Source organism: Styela clava, chromosome 15 (genome assembly GCF_964204865.1).
Source record: "Styela clava chromosome 15, kaStyClav1.hap1.2, whole genome shotgun sequence".
Classification (NCBI taxonomy): Eukaryota; Metazoa; Chordata; class Ascidiacea; order Stolidobranchia; family Styelidae; genus Styela; species Styela clava.
The window spans coordinates 13,158,543-13,175,652 of NC_135264.1; the positions used below are offsets into that span (position 1 = coordinate 13,158,543).

At 35.6% G+C, this 17,110-nt stretch overlaps 2 protein-coding genes across 4 annotated transcripts in view; one reads left to right on the top strand and one right to left on the bottom strand.

Moving 5' to 3' along the window:
• LOC120334197 (cullin-4B-like) overlaps positions 1-17,110 on the top strand; it is a 33,463-nt gene that overhangs the window by 6,018 nt on the left and 10,335 nt on the right. Inside the window, exons 2-4 of one of the 2 annotated variants that reach the window (XM_078120379.1) lie at positions 15,256-15,330; positions 15,705-15,832; positions 16,294-16,460. In XM_078120379.1, coding sequence (XP_077976505.1) covers positions 15,727-15,832; positions 16,294-16,460 — 273 coding nt within the window. In that variant the 5' untranslated portion in view covers positions 15,256-15,330; positions 15,705-15,726. Of the gene's footprint in view, positions 1-15,115; positions 15,331-15,704; positions 15,833-16,293; positions 16,461-17,110 lie in introns of those variants that run through there. The other variant, XM_039401660.2, reaches the window with a different exon arrangement.
• Positions 813-12,857, bottom strand: LOC120333763 (uncharacterized). 2 transcript variants are annotated; one of them, XM_039401122.2, is made up of 17 exons: positions 12,647-12,857; positions 11,290-11,424; positions 10,555-10,628; positions 10,262-10,418; positions 10,004-10,194; positions 9,706-9,919; positions 8,632-8,759; positions 7,946-8,076; positions 6,942-7,527; positions 5,614-5,787; positions 4,788-4,932; positions 4,566-4,714; positions 3,665-3,945; positions 3,481-3,596; positions 3,102-3,224; positions 2,501-2,815; positions 813-2,178 (listed from the first exon to the last, which is right to left on the bottom strand). In XM_039401122.2, exons 1-17 carry the CDS (start codon positions 12,851-12,853, stop codon positions 1,102-1,104), a joined length of 4,203 nt encoding a protein of 1,400 aa, XP_039257056.2. In that variant the 5' UTR covers positions 12,854-12,857; the 3' UTR covers positions 813-1,101. The 2 variants fall into 2 exon arrangements, with proteins under 2 accessions (XP_039257056.2, XP_077976624.1); XM_078120498.1 differs by having other exon boundaries at positions 1,981-2,111.

Here is a 17,110-nt window from a genome sequence, read left to right on the forward strand (position 1 = left end):
GTAGATTATAAATAAAAATAATTCATTGTAAAAACCGCCGTTCGAATGTTTCCCCGTGCATAGACTTCCTTGTTTACTTCGTGACATTGGCCAATCAACAAGATGCAAAAATAAACGTAACAATGCCCCCTTTTGCATCCGCTCAGACACACTCACTCAGACAGATATTCAGGCGTGGTCGTGAACATTACCTCATTTTCGCGTTTTTGAATTATATTTGTTAGTTTTTAATTGTTTTTCGAAAATTTAAATATAAATCAAAGAAATGAATGATTACTTTGTCTTCCTGTGAGTTTCAGTTTAATTACAGTAATCAAAAATTAGTCTAGAATAATATGTGATAGACTAGGCTAATATTCTTTATCGGTACTTTTAAAAAACAGATTGTTGAATGGTATGAATTAGAATGATAGTTTACAAATACCCAATTTTACAAGCAACAACTCGCGAAACCACTCTTAAAATAAGTACCAAAAGCTTTAAAATGGTAAAGTATAGGAAGAATTTTCCACGGGCAAAGGTCGGGGATAGGTCCATTCAGTGAATCTTCCCGGGCCAGATTTTTTTTTCTCCGGCCGTATTTTGCCGACCGATACGCAAACTACTGTACCTTACTGCGAAGACGAGTCCAGCAATCCTTTCGCGTGTGATTATCGCCCACGTGATTCAAGCCTACGAATGCACACAGAGTACAGAACTAAGTGCACGATGCACCGAAGAAAAACAGGTTTCGCGAAATCGCCCCCCTATCGACCCCTTCGACGTTTTCGCCCCCCTCTGTATCGTTTTCGCCCACCGGGGGGCGATATCGCCCACTTTGGGAATCACTGGCCTAAACGAAAAAGGGTGATGAGTATCGTAGATTTCAACTTGGGCTGCAAGTGAGCAACCGTTCAAGGCCCGCAGCGACTACATGCAGCATCAGAAATCACATTAAATGTATATTGACATTGTATGTGTTGACTTTCGAGTAAACATTTCAGGTCTGATTAATTGAAGAAATGTTATATGGCTCGCACGGAAATGCAATTGAGAATATGTATATTTTATGGCTCTCTTGACCAAAAAGGTTCCCGACCCCTGTTGTAGATGAAACAAAGCCTAATTCTGAACGGCAATATTTTTATCTTTGGATTTGTCGCCTGGGGTTAATGGGGATTCCGCTAATGAATCTAGGTCTCTAATAATTTCTGGAGTCACAGGCGCGATATATGTGTTCGCCGTTCTCATTGATGGGGATTCGCACCTGTACAAATCTTCCTCTGCTGCACATCGCTTTTCATTGGAAGAACTACTTGCTGATTCCGACTTAACAGTCAAAAACAATCCAATTTTGCTTAGTCGGACCACGAACTTTGATCCATTGTCACTGGATCTGTGTTTCACTTGTTGTTTTTCCGTGTCGGGTTTGTCAGTATTAGATAGCTGAGGCGTGAGCTTGGCGTGTTCACCAGTTTGTGCGAAGTTTCCTGATTCACATCCACCTCGGGGAAGCTGCGACAAGTTAAACATAGTATCATTCTTCGTTTTACGTCCGAAGTGCATTGTCAAATGTCGCCAGAGTTTAAACATGCTGTTGTTTATGATTTCTGAATATATGATTGGATTGGTCGCACTGTTTATGGGTAACAAAATTACAGCCACGAAAGAGTACACCCATGTGGGCAAACTAGCGCTAAACTGTGCGATATAACCAATTATAGAAATTGGTATCCAGCACATACAGTTTGTAAGGACAAGTCTAGCAATTTTCTTGTTCATTCTCGTGGTGTTATCTTTGGTATGGTTGGCGCGTGAGCCTATTTTTCTCTGAGCAAACGATCCGGCATTTTTATTCACAGTTCGGGAATTTAGGAAAGAGGTACCGTCGTTGTGTTCACTCTGGGTGCGGTTTGACGATTTCATCATTCGCTTTTGGCGCCTTCTAGTCCGCAGTGCAACAACCAGATAAGCGCATATAATGTACATGCTTGCAACGAAGTTTAGAGTTAGAATAAAAATGGAATATATATCTCCAATTGTGCTCTTTATGTTGGAGTTTCTTGAGAATAATGCTGGTAGGCAAACACCATGCGCACTGTAGTATCCAAAGTCACGCATCGATTTCACACCTGGCAGAAAAGTTATCACAGCTTGGCTGAGCGATTCCCAATTGTCAACTTTTGTGCTGCTGCAAAGCTTTAAACGAAATTACCCAATAAGTCATGCATAAAAATGAATATATATACCGTGTTTTACGGACCATAAGGCGCGCTTTAAATCCCCCCTTTTTTTCTCAAAAAATGACCTTGTGCCTTATAAGCCGGTGCGCTTAATGTATGTATCAGATAGTGTTTTAGGCTGTATTGCCTACAATCGAAACCAGTACCCGTTGCGCCTTATACATCGAATAAACCCAAATCTAAACAATTTATTGACGGTGCGCTCTATAACCCTTATGGTCCATAAAATACTGTGTAGAGAGGCTATATTTTTTTAAATCTTGAGATCATACATATACCTCTCGTGTTATGTTCTGTTGCCTGGAATCGGTGAGCACACATGCTTTGCTGAGAAAATCAATAACGTTGGCTTTCGTCATCTCTTGGTATGACAAATGCAAAAAGTGCGAACTTTCAGCAGGGTGGGAAAACCATATAGAGGTGACAAAGTAAGATCTGAAAGTATCCATTCGAGGGATAACTGCTATTGCCACAGATAAAATCCACGAACATAAAACACAACATAACGCTTTAATTGGTTTTATACTCCCAGCCTTCATTGGTTTAATTACAGCATAAAGTCGGTACGACGTCAGTGTTGTCATAATAAAAACCTGAAAAAAAAGGGTTGCGTTTCAAGCTATCACGTTATGTGCATTTCGGCATGAAATTAGGAGAGACTGAGACAATGCCCACATTGTTTTTATTTAATTGTATCTTGGGAACTTATATACTGTGTAATGTGTATATATATATACATGTCAAATTGTTGCCCAATGTAAAAGTTATTTGTAGTTACTTGTGGCTTTGTGATAAAGAGTTACACACTGTTTGGTTATTTGAACATGAACTGCTCTTCATAGAGCGCTTATTTAGGAAACAGTTACACGTTTCAAATACCGAAGTTTGCACTGAAATTACGACCAAAGTTCCGATGTTTTCACATTGGTTGCTGCTCCTCCATATCAAATCCCAAGTACAGTAATCTCCGGCATATTTATTCATTTTCGTAATCAATGCAATCTGTTAAGAATTGTATTATGTTTTAGATTTCACCCTCAAATATTTACCCAAATTTCGCGCACTTTTATGCCTGAGATAGCGAAACCTAATTAACAATAAATTTCATATATATTATCATCAAAAGAAGAGAAAGTTAAAATAAGAGGTTCTTACAGTAGGAAGGTTGGCAACACCGCGAGGTGGCAGGGATGAATAACGCGATTGTCATGGATATACTCTTTATTCTTTCGAATCAAAACTAAAGAACAAAACTCACCAAATAAAACCCTGTTAAAATATCAGCAAATGCTAAATTCAGTACAAGAACATCGTTGCATTTTGCCAAAGCACTGGCATTAGCCACAGTCTTCTTCCGGTCCTGCGCCGTTGATACTAAAAACATATTATTTTGAGGCATTTTACTTTGTAATTAGTTTACTCTAAGTATTAATATTTCATACTTAGTCTGCCAAAAATGATTGCAATTCTTCTCCCAAAGCCTTCAACGTCAGATAATTTCCGTGATAATCGCGATGTTTTTAAAATCTTTGCTGTTTTGGTGAGAATGATGACAAAATTTCCACAAACAGCCGGAATAGCAATGAAGTAGAGCCACAGACGAATAAAACCATTCGAAATTAGTTGTGTTTGGGAGCTTATCGGGTCATTTTTAAACGTCGTTGGATCAGGGCATTCGTCACTGCCGTCGGTACAATCTCGTACGCCATCTTGTACCTGAGCTCTGAAATTTCGAAAAATATTTCATAGATTTACTCATGAAAAAACTTAATAAGCATTTATTTGATTGATTTTCTGTCATGAGTTTTAATGTCAAAAATTTTCCACTGTAAATTCTCAAACAAATTCGTGCAACAAATTTTTATAGGATAGATATTTGCAATTGGAGTCAAGTGGAATTTTTTTTCCAGCCAGTGAAAAAATCAAATCGCACTCAAATTACGAAAAAAATATATTTAGTTTCACTGAGGAAGGGAAGTCGCGGGGAACCAAAACTGGTTATCGAGCAGCGACATTCAAGGTTATAATGATTTAAAATAGTGGAGATTTTCGAAGTTTCTGTTATTGGCGGTTGGTAGCGCATAGATTTTGTGAGTTATCCAATAATCTATTAGCCATAGATTATTACTAGAAATTACCATGTATTAATTAATTAACTCAAATATTCAATGTTACAAATCTAATAATCGTTGAGATCCATGGCGAGCTTTATTAATGTTATCACTCAAGTTTCATAACATAAACCAAATTATTTGTTAAAAAAGCATTAGTTTTAGCAATTAGTTTTACACAGTTTAGGTTACTTTACCTGAAGGTAGATTAAAGAATAAAATAACATCTTACATTTCAACGTAGAATGGACTCTCAGCATTCCTACAATAAAAATGTCCCGGACAATTCAACTCATCGACTGCATCTACGCAATCTGCAAATCCATCACACACTTTACTTTTTTCTATACTGATCCTAGTCGCAATGTCGGGTGTAGAAATCTTAAATTAAAAAGGCAATTAATTGTTTACTAAATCTGATTTTTAAGAATCTTAATTTCACGACAACTCTTACATTTAGTTTCAATGCAGACAATGTGGAAATAACATCGCATGAGAATCTGGTGTCTTCGCAATACTTTTCGTCGATTCCTTCATCACATTGGGGAATACCATCACACAGTTGGGCAGGCATTAAAGGGACAGCTCCCTTTATACACCTAGATAACAATAAATGTTTAATATTATGATCTCAATATCATAATCTAATGGCTGTTTCCCCTTTCGCTCCAGAAACATTCTTCCTATACTTTACCATTGCACATTATTTTATTATGCTTGTTTTGAAAGTGGTTTCGCGAGTTGGCGCTTACAAATTGGTTTATATGTTCAAAAGTAACATTTATATTTAAAATATTTAACCATCTCTGTCATTTAAAAGTTTCGGTAGAAAAGTTTAGCCTAGTCAATTGCAGCTCTTTCTGTTCCATTATTGATTAATACAAACAAACTTAAACTTATAGAAAGACGACGTGATCATTGAGTTATGTTATTCATTTTTAAACACAACCAAAACCGAGATAATGTTTAGAACCATGCCTGAAAATCTGTCTGTGACAAAATTGTCTGAGCGACTGCCTACTTTCTATCGTTACGTCACGTAATGCTTGTTGCTAATTAGCCAATTCTACGGAAGTAAACAAGGAGCTCTATACTCGAGAAAACATCCATGTGTACTGAGTTGTGTACTTATAAAGTGGTCAAGACAGTGTGCTTTTGATTTCAAACATATATTCATCAATAATTTAATTGGTACCAATATACAACCATTAACACCATTTGGGAAATTATGCAATTCTGATTTATATATTTTATAGCAAATAATACTATGTTTAACCTACCATATTTCACCAGCTAATTTGCAATAGGAAGGTCTTCGATTACCACAGCCATTGTCTTTGGCAAACCCATCAATTTCGTTATAATCTGTTGACAAGTCACATTCGTCAGCAAGGCCAAGGCATTCCGGTACTCCGTCACATATATTCCCAATAGATTCCAGTTCCTTAGGATACCTTGGGAAATAAATACGTGTAAACCGAATAAATCGAAAGTATGTTTTACTCGTAAACAGTAAGGTCGAGAAATATGTCATCTACTTTAATATGATTGACTGATGACTAATTTTCGATCGCGACATCTTAATTGGATGTTCGAACTAAGTTTATTATTGGCGGTCCCTTGGGATAAAAGTTGATATGCTAGTTTCTGTACCATGGGAAATTTTAATGAATTGTGCATAAACACAAATGTTGTTAAAAAATAAACCGTTCTATATTTTTTCATGTATCATGACTGAACTGAACACAATAAAATAATAACTTTGAATCCATGCTAAGGTACAAAAATTAGGTTCACTGTTATTAAATTAATTATTAATAACTTTTACACAGCTTTTAAATCAAATTCGTTATATCTGGGATCGTCCAGTTCAGATATTTTTATTCGGTTATCATATGCCCAATTAACCACTTCTAAATACAAGTAAACCCACTTTGCAGAAAATTATCATATCGTCACACTCATGACCAAATTGCGTAATTACTTTTGGGCGACTTTTTCATCCAATAGTTATTTAAGAATTGCTGCGCGTCAGGTTGTCAACTCGGACTTTATCCGATGGATGTCGAAACGCGTAATAATGAGAATAAACGTTGTAATTGTTAAACCTTATAATGAATTGTTATAGTTTTACATATCAGAATTGTGATGTCACTGAGTCTAATGAAGATCGACGAAGCCTTACAGAGTTTAGTTGAGCGCTTAGAAATTATAATTTGCACTCTGCATAGAAGAGTATAGACCATGGCCTTTTTCAATGATGTCTTTTTATTCATTGTATTTAATATTTGGGAAAATCTGAGTTTTGGTAGGATGCATAGAATTGAATTAAATCATAATCCGGTTACTACTAAAAAATTTGAACACGGGCAATAACTTACTAATAATCCCAATTTTTACCGGAACTTCTTTTATATTTCGCTCAAAAACGATAAAAATGACTTACGCAATTCTGTTATTAGCGTGGCGATATTACAGGTGTTTGATAGATAAAAATTTTGCTTTCTAATTTTCATGATTAAGATTCAATCCGACTTACACCAATCACCAATGAGTTATTATTTAAATATAAAAATTTTTGAATTCATTGTATTAATATTAACCAAACCTTTTCCAAAAGTATTCGTGTGGACATGTCATCGATTTGTTACCACTCTGATTTGCTACTCCATTTACGGCTATGTTTATAGAAGCACAATACCATTCGTCACGTCCATCCTCGCAATCCTTTACTCCATCACATATTTGACTTGTGTTTATGCATTTATAATCCTTATTATTTACTGAATTTTCCGAATTTTTGTTCAGGCAAACCATAAAGCCTGGTTTGCAAAGTAGACATGGATCGGAAGTTGTAGCATTTTTTAAAATGGGCATGCGTTTTGTTCGAAATTTATCTTCGAAAACATCGAAACATATGTTCATGCATATATCCAGTCCAACTTGATTATTAAACATTCTTTTTCCGCACAAACATTCGTCTGTCAGATCGGGACAGTCAAAAACCCCATCACAAACTTGGCGTTGAAAGATCGTTCCATCCGAATTCTTTTCCGGGTTCCCGCCAAAACCAAGACATGTGACCCTTTTATCGGCGACCGATATAATAGTGCTTTCATCCGATCCATCAGCACAGTCGACAACGCCGTCGTCAAGTAGACTTCGGGGAATAGAGCAAACTTCACCGAATGATCCTGTTATTATTATATATGATTTACTAAATTTCGTGATGGAATAGAACCCACAACAATCCAAAATGCACTTAATTTGATAACCTTTTTTTTAATGTCTATGACTTGTGCGCTGGATTGAATTTAGTTTGATAAACAGTGAAACATATATATATACGTTGTGTAATAAAATTGTAGTATAATATACTTATTTCAGGTTCATAAAAGCGACAAATATTTTTGTAAACATTATGTTTGGTATTTTCTGAATACTCGGTAACAAATTTGATTTAATATGAGGGTGCATCGACATACAGTATTGAATATTTTTATGTAAATCAGTATTAAAAACCAGACAATTAATTTGATCAAGATTCATGAATATTTATGAAAGATCCAGACGAAACATAATTATAAAATATATCAATATTGGTTTACAAACCCTTCTTGTTACGGTGAACACGACATTTCATTCCTGAACCCGAATTTTCTTCGTCGCTTCCATCGGCACAGTCAATTTTTCCATCGCAAAAATACGATCGAAGAATGCAATGAGACGAAACGACACCATTCCTGCAATAACACTCAATATCCATTAAAGATAGAGGCAGGGCGAGCGTTAGATATTTAACAAGAATTGATTTTTGTGCTACATTCCGTGAAAATTTCGTAAAATTGCATCCGGAAATATCTTGGCTTCAACGCAATATATTTTATTTCAATAATAATAGTAATTTGCGATACATTTTTGTTATTTCTAATATAGTGAATAAAAAACAAATTTGTTTCATTTCTGCGGGTGGGAGGCATTTTATTTTGAAGTTAAACAATGAATCAGAATTCGTAAACGTAAACTTAATTATACTTGACCAGAAGGTACATACCAGGGGAATAAACTGAATTAGCGGAGCCAAAAATGACGCTGGCACTATTGAAATGTTCGGTAAAATACCTAGGTGTTACTGTGTCACAATAAACAAATCACAAAAAAATAGTTAAGTTTTATAGAGTCAGCAAGAAAGAAGAAAAAAACATGGGGAATTTAAGTTTGCCAATGAGACTGTGGTTGAATTAAACGAAAGAGAACGTTTTACTATTTGAAATGAATGAATTGTTCTTTGGCCTCACCTTAAAAATTTATCTCCTAGCTCCAAACTGTCTGGGCAGACAAAATACTTCCCGGTGATTTCTCCAGGACAGAGAGACGTATTCGCTTCGTCTGAACAGTCTTGGCAATCGACCACGCCATCACAAACCTATTGATATGTTTGATGTTCATGAGAAAATGTTAACTGTTCGTAATTTATTTTCTTCCGCAACACTTGCACTCATGGTTAGACTTTTTTAACACCATTCGATTATTTTACTCTTCGTAAATAACACGTCCCCAAGACTCTGGATCCCGTCTCGAAAATAAATATTGTTTCCCCCGAAAGTTATCCCAGGTAAACATTTCGGACAATTATGTTCCAAAATACTGGCGGAAACGTTTTATTAAAAATGTTTTCGAAATTCAACAAATAATTCAGTTCATAATCATGAATTTAAAATTAAGAACATCAAATATAGGTTAATAATAATGAAATGTTTGCAAACTTTTTTCTTCAAAAATATTGTGATGTTGATTTTTTTTAAATGTAACTTTATCTAAAGCCAACACTCTCATCACGTTGTGAGTAACGTTTAATTAGTTGAATATGTTTCCATGGGTGTTATATCCAACTACAAATTTTAAATACGGCTCTGTATCAAAGTCAATACATATCTAATCTGTTTCAAAATTTGTGGTTAATAAGAGCCAGACTGAACGAAATTGAGATTTCCACGAGCATATGTGTCAAATAATATTAATATCATTTTCCAAATTCAATTAGTAATTCTTGTAAAACTGATATAGATACTTCCATTTGATCAAACGTCATACCTTTCTGATTTTGGGACGAATCCAAGAATTTAATTAGACGGAAAATTTAGTCTCACTCTCATAAATAAAATCATGACGTTGTAAATACTGAATTATTCAGTGAGGAGTAGATGGAAAATTAAATTTTAAACACAGGCGTACACGATTTTCATCGAGGTAATTGGCTAGTCGATCAAGTTTGAGTTGTAGATAATTCACATGCATTTGTCCACAAACTGAGGTTAACCGGGTGCAAACTTCATAATTACTGAACTTCGAATTCAAGATCATAATCGAACCTTTCTATTAGAAAGACATCTGCTTCCGTTATCACATGAATGTTCTTCCGGGTGGCATATCAATTTCTTCGCATTTTCGTCACTGCCATCCGGACATTGAATGACGCCATCATTAACCCATGACCTCGGAATGCATCGAATTGTAATTATTTTGTTTTTGGTGGATTGCCTTGCTAAACAAGCAAATTCGAATGTAGAACATGAACCAATTGCTCTGCATACAAAATGAATAAAAAATATTTAAAAATAGTTTTATGATATTTAGGTCTGAAATCTACGGTATTGCTTTTCAAATTACCCAATAATTTCATCGCTGGAGTTTCGAAAACGATTACAATCCGCTTTTCCGTCTCCAACTTTGTGTCGAGGTATACAGCGCCGAGCGTTTCCAGGACATCTATATTCTCCTGTATTTTTGCCACAGACTTTTAAAATCGATGATTCTTTCTCATCTTCTCCGTCGTAACAATCCTTCATGTGATCACGTACCTAGTTAAGTATATATATTTGTTGAATACAGACAATGGGAAGCGCTTTTTCAATCAATATTTTATACCTTTTCACGTGGTATGCATCGACCATTTACTTGGCACATAAATTCTCTATCTGTACAATGCCACTCAAACTCTTCTCCTTCGTCTTGGTGGCTACGTGGACATTCTGAAGTCCTTGAACGAACGTAATGTCGAGATATGCATCGTCCTTGAGGGCACCTATTTTACATACAATATACTTGATTGTAAGTGGTATATAATCGCTCTGTGACAAGTTGTGACATATTGCATACATAGAATGTAATTGCTATACAAATCAATAACACAAATAAAATATGGTTATGTCATTTCGTACCTGAATTCGGCGTCCTTTCTACACGGTAAATTTTGAACTCCTCCCGAATCACTGCCATCGGTGCACAACCCTAGCTGAAATTTATTTTTATTTATTTTATCAATAATATTTTAAATCTATTATGAAAGGACGAAAACTTTTTCATCATCATTCACAGTTGTTGCTTCGGTGTGATTTTTGTCAAAGAAAACCGCGAACCAAAGATTATGCAATTAAACCGTTGCACATTCAGTCTTCATGAAAACTTAATCCTTTTTATAACACAGAAGGACTGTGTAACAGGATTTGGCGTTGACTACGTAGTCACCACAATGAAATTACCGCAAATTTTCGATACTAAGGAAATCCATAAGTCGCATAGTAATAGGATTTAAATTGCGGATGAAGCAAAGAGATGGGGACATTTCGAAAATGCGTAAATATCTTATTTTACGTGGATTAGGTATCCCAGGAGAATAGTGTTATGCAATTAGACACGGTCCGCCCAAAGTGTATATTAGACTAATAGTCTAATTAAAATTATAGTATACTTTAAGATATTTGATCTCCAACCGTTTTAAAATATAAATCAAAGTTTTTACATTTTAATAAACTTATGTTTGGCTCACGAACCATTTTTCTTATGACTGTTATCATTAAAATGTGTTTATGTCACGCTGCAACACACGTTATTTTTCGCATACACACACTGGCTAAAAATAGCAAAAATTTTTAAAATGGTGATATCTATATTACCAGTCTATTTATATGGGTTCTGTGAATACATTGCCCGTTCACTCTGCATCGAAATTCGTCGGCATGGCATCTTTCCAGAGGATAATCTTCATCGCTCGTGTCGTTCACCCCACAGTTAAATATCCCATTCCGAACCTGACAAAAAAAAAATTGCAAATTCTTGGAGCCAAAAATTTTTATGTTGTAATTAGCATTTCACGCCGCCTTGAATTCTAAGATGTCATCTTTAGTTTGTTTCGCTTGTCTGGTATCAAAAAGGGCGCTTCAGAAGTGTGTGTACCAATATAACGATAACTAATTTTGTTCGCCTACTTGACATCAGGTTGTGTAAAGGGACTGAACCTATGGGCAGGAGTTATATTCACTTGGCTAACACAGACAGTCCCCGAACTCCAAATAGAATTAAAATAAGGAAATCGGAATAAAATTATGGCCTTACCCTAACCTGGTACATACACTATACGGGAGTACCGAAAAAAGTTCGCTGAGCGTTAATATGGTGAAACACGGATAAATTAGAGCAGTTCAAAAGGAAAATATGATGATTGAATGGTTTAACTGAGTCTGGAGTGACTATAGCACTATTAAAAACTGCAAACTAAACCTTTATAATACTGGCCATTGGTGTCGACAGGGAATATCAACACAATATTAGGTATAGATTGTGTTACTTACAGGCTCGTTTAAAATATCAATACATTTTTAATTGTGTGGTTTCTATTTCTTTGATAGAGCGATATTTGTTTTTATCACAGTCAATTGAGATCAACCACAGTCCCTTTGTTGACGACTGATGGCAAGCGTATTTTTAAGTGATGTCGTTTTAAACTGATATTTTCAGATCAAAAATGTTCATGAACGATCGATGTGCAGCATATCTTAGACTGGATATCTTGCTGTAAACGCTAACGAATTATGTTTATTTCTCCTTCAAGTCTTCGACAAACTTCACCGCTTAAATTGGTTATCCTATTCTAATTCTCTTTAAGCCTAATAACTTGGTCATTTCTGCATTACCCTGATTGTGAGAAATGATCAAAATAGTTATCAACGTCTTATAATATATCACAACTGTCATATTTATGGATGAAGGCAAACATATAGATATAATATACAGATGTTTTTGTTTACAAAAGATGGATAATTATATTTTTGATAGTGTGCAAATATTGGGTGGTATGAAAAGAAAACAACCCGGCAAAGCATCGTACTTGGAAGTATAATCTAAACCAATACTAAACTAAGCCAATTTACACGAAAACTGCTATGTGAAGCATGTTTGCAGGCTGGTAGTCATACAGGTGGTCTAAATTTATGAGGCTAACTAAAACAATAAATTTACAATAATGTTACTTACCAACTCTCTCGCGATGCATTTTCCTGTAATTTTGCACTGAAATTCATCATCCATACATTCAAAAGGACTGGCCACATCTTTCACAATCACAGCTTTTGGCTGTATGATAATCTCAGTTGAATAAGAAAGATCAACTACATAACACTCCAGAATAAACACAACGAAGACGTAAAACAACAATTTTGAGATGCTAAAAGTAAGTCCCATAATGTCGACTGACTGAAACATTTTCGATACAAGCGAGTTCCATAGATGTACAAGATTCTCTCGTTTATTTTTTCGCGAGTCGATTTTCATTAGTGAAAAGCGAAATGCTGGCGATATAAACCAGAGGTGTGCAACCCGCAGCCCGCGGGCCCGATGCAGCCTCAAGGGAAAATTGTACGGCCCGCTAAGAAGTGCCAATCCTGAATGGCGCGCGGCCCTCGAAACGAGTTTTTAATTTAATTTAATAGTGCGAGTAATTCCAATCCCTATGCGTTGCGTTGGCTATATCTGCAATTTATTATCTATGCCTATGACTTTACAATGCCTTAACAGCTAGTTGCGGAAACAACCCATGTCACAAGATCAATAGCCAAAATTGTTGCGCCTACAACTACTAGATCAGGGGTCGGCAACCTACGGCCGCGGGCCGGATCCGGCCCGCGGAGCAATATAATCCGGCCCGTGACGCTTCGCTAAAGTATAGTAAGAAAACAGCTGTTTTGACAATTATATTCTTCACGTAACAGAATTTATCGTGAGACACGTGTAGACTAAATTATATTACAACCGAACAAGTATATAATTCACAATTACTTGTTTAATGAGCCTATAATTTAATTATAATTAGACAAATGGCAACAAAACGCAGAAAAGTTGATGCTAAGTGTAAATGGTTTAATTAATGGAGCAGAAAATATTCAAATGGTCAGTCTTCGCGCTCTGCTTAAAATTTATCTTTGATCTGTGTGAAAAAAATGTGATTCATCGGCCATCCGTTCGGTTTTTAACTTTCTAAAATATGTGCGGCCCGTCAATGACTTGCAACCTTTAGTTTTGGCCCGCGAGTGACAAAAGATTGCCGACCCCTGTACTAGATAGTCCATGTTAAATGAAGGTGCAGCCCGCGGTTTCACCTAGTTATTTTCTATCTGACCCTCTTGTATCGAAGGTTGCACACCCCTAACACAGACGATAAAATAAAAAACATAAAGTGATACCCAGCTTGCAATTTTTTAATTTATGAGCTACATACTGAAGTTTGTATTTTTCATATTTTTTAGCGTGGTAGATTGGCACCTTTGGTAAATTTACTGATATTTTTTCATCATCTAATTTTGAAGTATTTGCACTGTAGAGACATCTCGTGAACAAATCTTACTATTTAATTCATATTTCCCCAAAATGTTGAGTTTTATTCGGTAAAATATATTTATTCGAACATTTTCTGACGATGAAGCACATGAGTATTTCCTGTTACTAGACCAAGTCTTGAGGAGTCGCGATTCCGGTTGTTACTGAATGTCTTATGAGGACTATCCAGTTTACTATAAAAAATCAACCGGTACGATTCGAAATTTCTCTCATGTTCAACCCAATGTAAATGTACATCATGAAAATTAATATGCTGTGCTGTATTACACCTTGACCTTAGCGATTGCTGAAGGATTCGAGGGTACTAATTTATATTTCATACTCTGAACATTTATTTTGAGGCTATACCATTTATAAATTTTATTCATTTTGAACAAGTCGCGCCACACTAAGCGTCATCTCATCGCACTATTTTTAAATGCCTCTTTCTCAAAATGACATGTATAGAAACAATATCCTGAAGCAAGATTCGAGTTCTTAATCTAATTTATCCCGTTGGAGAGAGAAGCCGATAAGACGGCTTAATCATACGGCGAACCACCGCCTCTCGTCCGGTTACCATTCCATGTCGGGAATGGGATTTGTTAGCCAGTTATCTGTTTCAGATATATGTACTTGCTTTGAAAATTTGTTTCTTGTCATTTTTTTGGAAATGGCAGGATTATTAATGAAATATCTTCCCTGTCTATGCATATTTGAGAATCAAAATAATAATTACGATTGTTTTCACCGGTGCGGTTTGGTTTAAACCGGATTTAGTGAAACAAATTTGTGGTTCAATTGAAATATTTACTATCTACAAATTGAACAAAAAAATTTTTGAATGTCCATTCCATTTAATAGTATTTTTTTCTCGTTGTGAATCGTGTTTTGATTGTGTTTTTTGACTGTTTTTGATGCGATATATTAACTTCAAACTTTTTGTGCCAATGTGGTTGAGGCTAGCACATAGAGGAGATAGATGTAATGCCCACTTTACACAGTTTATGCAAGTTTTTTTCTTTTCATATTGTTAATAGATATTTTTCATCTCTTTGAATCACTCACTTGTATTTCTATCTCTGCTTAAGAATAGTTACCGACGGTAGTGTAGTAGAGTATTTTGTTATAATGAAGGTGGAGGAAATGCGACTCCAGTCACTTCACAAGGGTCAGAGAAGGGACGGGTGCTCATCTGTTTTGATCTGCTTTGTGCTTGTTTACTTGTTTCTGCAGTGCGCTTGTAGTCACAGAATCAACTTGTTGTACCGGTACTGCTGCAGTGTCTGCTGCTTAATCGATTTTATTGGACTAATCCTGGACGAACGTCCACGAAAGAGGCCCAGGTGAGCTGGTACCGTTACCGGTATTATCTGAATGTTTTAAACCCACCCCATTTTCTTCTTGTAAAATCATTATAAGGTTGAAATGTACCGATATCCATAATTCTAGGTTATTTTTGCAACGTTTTATACAAAACTTATAAAGTGAAAATTGTGTATTTTTATATGCCTGTATGATACCCAAGACGCCTTTATAATGATGTACGGTAATACAGTAATAGTTTGATTTCAGAATTTAGCAGAACATGCCATGTTTGTGCAAAGTAAGAAATCTGCAAAGTTGGCCACATCTTTCGGGACGGCAATTCAATTCTGTATTCATTCAACTTTCGTTAATACAAATTATATAACAGTATAATTTACATAATTTTTTCCAGATTAGGGTCCGATAATTCAGTGATGGAATCACATTCTGAACATAAAAATGGAATGAAAAAACCGCCACTCGGATCAGGACTTAAGGGTTCAGCCGGTCCAAAAAAACTAACCATTAAAAATTTCAAAGGTAAGATTTTTCAGTTAAAAGTATGAGATGGATATTGTACGTTTATTGTGAAAATTTTATATTGCTAATATCTATCTATTGTTTCTTTAATCTATGGTCTACCATCCTAAAAAAATTTCAACTGAGTAAATGAATTTCCACCCAAATAGCAAAAAAGGGAAAATTTTTCATGTTAGTCGCTAGTCATCATTAACTGTAAGACTGACCAAGGCCGGCTGTTTGCAATAGTTGCCACATGCCACTAATATTAATAATGCAGGAGCCAATTTTATTCCAATTTTTCTTAATTTTGTTCTATTGCGAGTTCTGGGACTAGCCAAGTGACTGCCGTAGTATTTGTACCCGAAATTATGGCCTAACCCTAATCTGATACACATACTGCATCCTGGTGTCCGCCATCTTGGTTCACATACTTCGGGTTACCAAAATTTGTGTATCTGAAACATCTCATTTTGTTCTAGCCAAGCCACGGTTACCTCAAGACTATGAGAAAATAGCATGGCAGAAGTTAGAAGAAGCCGTATCTGCAATTCATAGGTCATCGTTTATCAGATATAGTTTAGAAGAATTATACAAGGCTGTGGAAAATTTATGTTCTCATAAAATATCACAAACTCTATATGATCAGGTATGATCGAGAGTAAAATTTATTCATTCCTGATGAGTGAACCGGATTAAAGTATAGGAATGCTGCTAGCCTTATTTCATAATCCAACCCCCCTTGAGGCGACAGGATGATCTGGCCGTGAAAGCGTTAAACTTAACTGTGTTGGTTTGATATCGCAAAATACTAGGACTGAGCATTTTGAATCTAATATTCAAATCAAATGAAAAAGTAAGTTATTCGAATCAGTTCAGACGGAAATTTTCAATTGCCGCCATCTTGCTTTTTTTCATCGGACAAATGTCGGAGGGGGGTATCATTCTATTTTTTTCAAAATACAATTCTGGCATATCACTATTTCCTTCCTAGTGAGTAATTGATGAAATATGTTTATTCTTGTGTGTGAACCCTTAGCAAACTTCCTGAGTGATACATTCTATTTTTCAGTAATTTATGTGTCTGAAGGAACCATTGCATTACCATGAAAATGTTGCATACAATTACTTATCTTCTAAGTATTTGAGATACAATTTGAAATATTCGATTAGATTCTGAAATCATCAGGTATTCGAAAATACGCAACCCTACAGATTATACATCTCAGTTTCAAATGTCGTGCATGCAGCGCCACACCAATGAGCATTCACATTTACCTATTACATTTAATACATTTT